The sequence below is a fragment of the Aegilops tauschii genome, chromosome 7 (genome assembly GCF_002575655.3).
Source record: "Aegilops tauschii subsp. strangulata cultivar AL8/78 chromosome 7, Aet v6.0, whole genome shotgun sequence".
Classification (NCBI taxonomy): domain Eukaryota; kingdom Viridiplantae; phylum Streptophyta; class Magnoliopsida; order Poales; family Poaceae; genus Aegilops; species Aegilops tauschii.
Genome location: NC_053041.3, coordinates 299770375 through 299774504, shown reverse-complemented (window position 1 = coordinate 299774504; position 4130 = coordinate 299770375). Strand labels below are relative to the sequence as shown.

The window sequence follows — 4130 nt, the reverse complement described above, 5'->3', positions numbered from 1 at the left end:
GAAAGTTGTCGGTTGAGGTGGTACAGGAAAAACCAGACGCAGATTCATGCCGACTTGTATAAAGGAGTTGTTGATGCAATCACATCGGGGGAGACGCGAGCAAGCGCTGTTGGGGTAAGAATAGTGCTCCCTGGAACATACCCTGGTGGCGACCGCGACATGAAGAAGAGGCATATGGATGCCATGGCAATTGTCCATACATACGGGAAGCCTGACATCTTCTTGACCATGACTTGCAATCCTAAATGGGAAGAGATAACGAATGAGTTGCTGCCTGGTTAGACGGTGCAAGACCGACCTGATATTGTGGCTCGCGTGTTCTACGGCAAGCTAGAGGCTATGAAGGACATGTTGTTCAAGAAGCATATCCTGGGTGTTGTTGTCGCATATGTATACGTAGTCGAGTTCCAAAAAAGGGGCCTCCCCCACGCACATTTTTTGTTGATCATGGACTCTAAATATAAGCTTATCGTCCCGGAGCAGTATGACCGACTCATTTCCGCAGAGGTCCCAGACAAGCATAAGTATCCGGAATTGTATGCTATGGTGGTAAAACATATGATGCACGGACCATGCGGTGCTCTCAACCCGAAGAATGTTTGCATGCAAGAAAACAGATGCAAGTGCAGATACCCACGGCCGTTTAATGAAAACACATCACAGGGGAAGGACTCGTACCCAATTTATCGGCGTAGAGACGATGGAAGGCGTGCTATGGTCCGAGGGAAGATGTTGGACAACAGATGGGTTGTGCCTTATAACCCATACCTGCTGCGGATGTTCAATTGCCACATCAACGTTGAGGTCTGCTCCAGCATAAAGGCCGTCAAATATCTTTACAAGTACATTTACAAGGGCCATGATAAGGCTTCTTTCAGCATCGACCATCCCGACGCCGATGGTAACATTGATGAGATCAAGAGATACGTTGATGCAAGGTGGATCACCCCTCCGGAGGCTATCTGGAGGATATTTGGCTTTCCACTTTGCGCCAATTACCCACCTGTCTTGCAGTTGCCTCTTCATCTCCCGAATATGCACAGGGTCGCATTCAATGCGCAGGCTGACTTGAAGAATGTTGTCGCCTCCGAAAATAATTCAAAATCCATGTTAACGGAGTATTTCAAGGCTAACCAGGAACACCCTCGGGCTAGGCATATATTGTACAAGGATTTTCCCGGAAGCTTCACGTGGCAGAAGAAAAAGAAGTTTTGAAAGCCGCGGGTCGAGCATTTTCAAATAGGTCGCATCGTGTCTGCCAATCCTGCCGAGGGTGACCGATACTACCTGCGTGTGTTGCTAAACCATGTTACGGGCAAAACATCCTTCGACGACTTGCTCACCGTGGACGGCGTTCTATGTGGGAGCTTTAGAGAAGCTGCTGAAAGGTTGGGACTCATCGAGGCAGACAACACGCTCGACAACTGTCTTACTGAGGCTGAGCAGTGGGCGATGCCATGTTCTCTTAGGAGGCTCTTCGCAACCATCTTGGTGCACTGCGAGCCAGGCGACGTGCGTGGTTTATGGGATAGGCACCTCGATCCTATGTCAGATGACTATCGTCGATCACGCACGTCCCCTATCGAGGTGGAGCAGATGGTGTTGCTTGACATTAGGGGTATGTTGCAGTCCATGGGTAAAGACATTGTTGATTTCGCTCTTCCAAGCATAGATGATGCGTTTGACCCAACCGAGGGTGAGGCAAGAGAGGTCATCGAGGAATCAACTGTTGAGTTTGACGTGGATGATACTAAATTGGCATCTTCCCTGAACTTGGAGCAGAGGGTCGCATACGACGAGATACTAGCGGCTATTGAACGCGGTGATGGGGGTGTATTCTTTGTTGATGGCCCTGGAGGTACAGGGAAGACCTTTCTATACAGGGCGATGCTTGCCAAGGTCAGGAGCGATGGCAATATTGGTATCGCTACCGCGACGTCGGGCGTCGCCGCTTCTATCATGCCTGGCGGCAGGACTGCCCACTCGAGGTTCAAGATCCCATTGAGTTGCGATGATGGAGCCTCGTGCAGCTTCACGAAGCAGAGTGGGACCGCCAAGCTGCTTAGGATGGCCTCATTGATAATATGGGACGAGGCCAGCATGACGAAACGACAAGCGGTCGAGGCATTGGACAATAGCATGCGCGACATCATGGGAATACGCGACCGGCCCTTTGGAGGAAAGACTGTTGTTTTTGGCGGGGACTTTAGGCAGGTGCTTCCGGTCCTCAGAAGGGGGTCGCGGGGCCAGATAATTGATGCAACCCTACGAAGTTCTCATCTATGGAAGGGTATGCGGCAGCTTCGGCTCATCACCAACATGAGGGCTCATAATGACACGTGGTTTGCAAATTACTTGCTAAGGGTCGGCAATGGCACTGAGGAAGTCGACGATCAAGGCAACATACTACTCCCTGAAGACATTTGTCTGCCGTCTACAGGCGAGGTTGACGACCTGGAGAAGCTTATTCACCACGTGTTTCTGAGTCTAGATGACAACATGTATGATTCAAATTACATGACATCTCGAGCAATCCTTTCCATGACAAACGACAATGTCGACAAGATAAACATCCGCATGATAGAGCGTTTTCAGGGAGATGAAGTAATATACCATAGCTTTGACAGTGCGGAGGACGACCCATATGGCTACTACGCTCAGGAGTTTCCGAATGGATTGACTCCTAACGGTCTTCCTCCGCATGCACTCAAGCTAAAGCTGAACTGCCCTGTCATACTTCTAAGGAACATTGATCCAGAAAATGGATTGTGTAATGGCACTAGGCTTGTTGTTAGGGGTTTTGAGAGGAACACCATTGATGCAGAAATCGTGATTGGACAACACGCTGGCAGGAGGGTCTTCCTTCCTCGAATACCTCTCTGCCCATCTGAAAACGACATGTTTCCGTTCAAGTTTAAGAGGAAGCAATTTCCTATAAGGCTTAGCTTTGCTATGACCATTAACAAGGATCAAGGGCAGACAATCCTGATTGTTGGTGTCTACCTACCCAATCCCGTGTTCTCTCATGGTCAACTCTATGTTGCTTTGTCTCGAGCCACCGCAAAGAGAAACATAAAGATACTCATTCAGAAGGAGAAGCCGAAGGAGAAGTCCAACAAGCAAAAGGACAATCCAAAGAAGCGAAAAAGACCGACCATGTCATTACTAACCTCGATGAAGAACATCTTCTACAAGGAAGTCCTTACAGGCTGAAGTCCGGTCTTAATAGACCGGCAGGTTATGTAATGACACAACATTTACTCTTGTGATGGTCAAGATTTATTGTAATTCGTTTTTTTACATATATCTTTTTTATTTGGTATTTTGATAGTTGGAGGTATACTCCATTTAGTTGAGCTACTAACTGCATTTCAATAATCAGCCGTCATGTTGGCACCATCATCGCTGTTATATCTTTTCTACTATCGCAATGTTTCTGGCAGTGCACATGTCACCCACCGTAGTATTTCATGTGTAATATGTGATTCTGATATAATGATTGGCCTGAAAAATACCTGGAACATGCAATGAAACTTTTGTGTTACGGCAAGTGATCATATCCATTGTTATTATTTTGATATTTTGATAATATGGTTGAATGTAAATTTATTGGCGTCCTTATTATCCCTGTATTATTCTGATAGGTCAGAAGTATAGGATTATGATTGGTCTGAATTATAAGACCAACACACGCAGAAGGGAAGTTTGTGTAGCTTTTCAAGATATATTTTGCATATGTACATCTAATAAATAATAAAATGGTAGCCTGCGTACTTGCAAATATGTTCAAATGCCCGTGCGACTCTGGAGAATGTGACAATGCACGTGTCTGATCGCTGAAGTGTGCAATCTTTGGAAAAAAGATTGATTACTTGTATTTTCACGCGTCTGAACTAATTATTTATCAGTTCAGTTCAAGTTTCATTTTTATTTTTTGCATTGGTTCATGTACCTTCATGAGTTTACTGCGGATCTGAAAGAGTTCTAACCTAAAAAATTGTACAAGGCTGCATTAATCTAGGACCTGGCGAGGATTGGTTCAGAGAGCAAGCATCGTTCTGCAGTATCTTAAGGACGCTGGTTGGGCTGAGGGTGGTCGACTTATAGGTTGCACCCAGCCAAGACGATTG

The 4130-nt window shown here is 46.4% G+C and overlaps 1 protein-coding gene across 1 annotated transcript; it reads left to right on the top strand.

The window, feature by feature from the left end:
* Positions 1-714: 714 nt before the first annotated feature.
* Positions 715-3213, top strand: LOC123494911 (uncharacterized). Its single transcript, XM_045231417.1, has 2 exons — positions 715-901; positions 1244-3213. Exons 1-2 carry the CDS (start codon positions 715-717, stop codon positions 3211-3213), a joined length of 2157 nt encoding a protein of 718 aa, XP_045087352.1.
* The last annotated feature ends 917 nt before the right edge of the window (positions 3214-4130 follow it).

Bases quoted from the DNA above. Each gene is read 5' to 3' on its own strand.
- LOC123494911 (XM_045231417.1), top strand. From the start codon at position 715: ATGGTCCGAGGGAAGATGTTGGACAACAGATGGGTTGTGCCTTATAAC. The intron at 902-1,243 runs GTAACATTGATG...ATTTTCAAATAG, and splicing joins CGACCATCCCGACGCCGATG to GTCGCATCGTGTCTGCCAAT.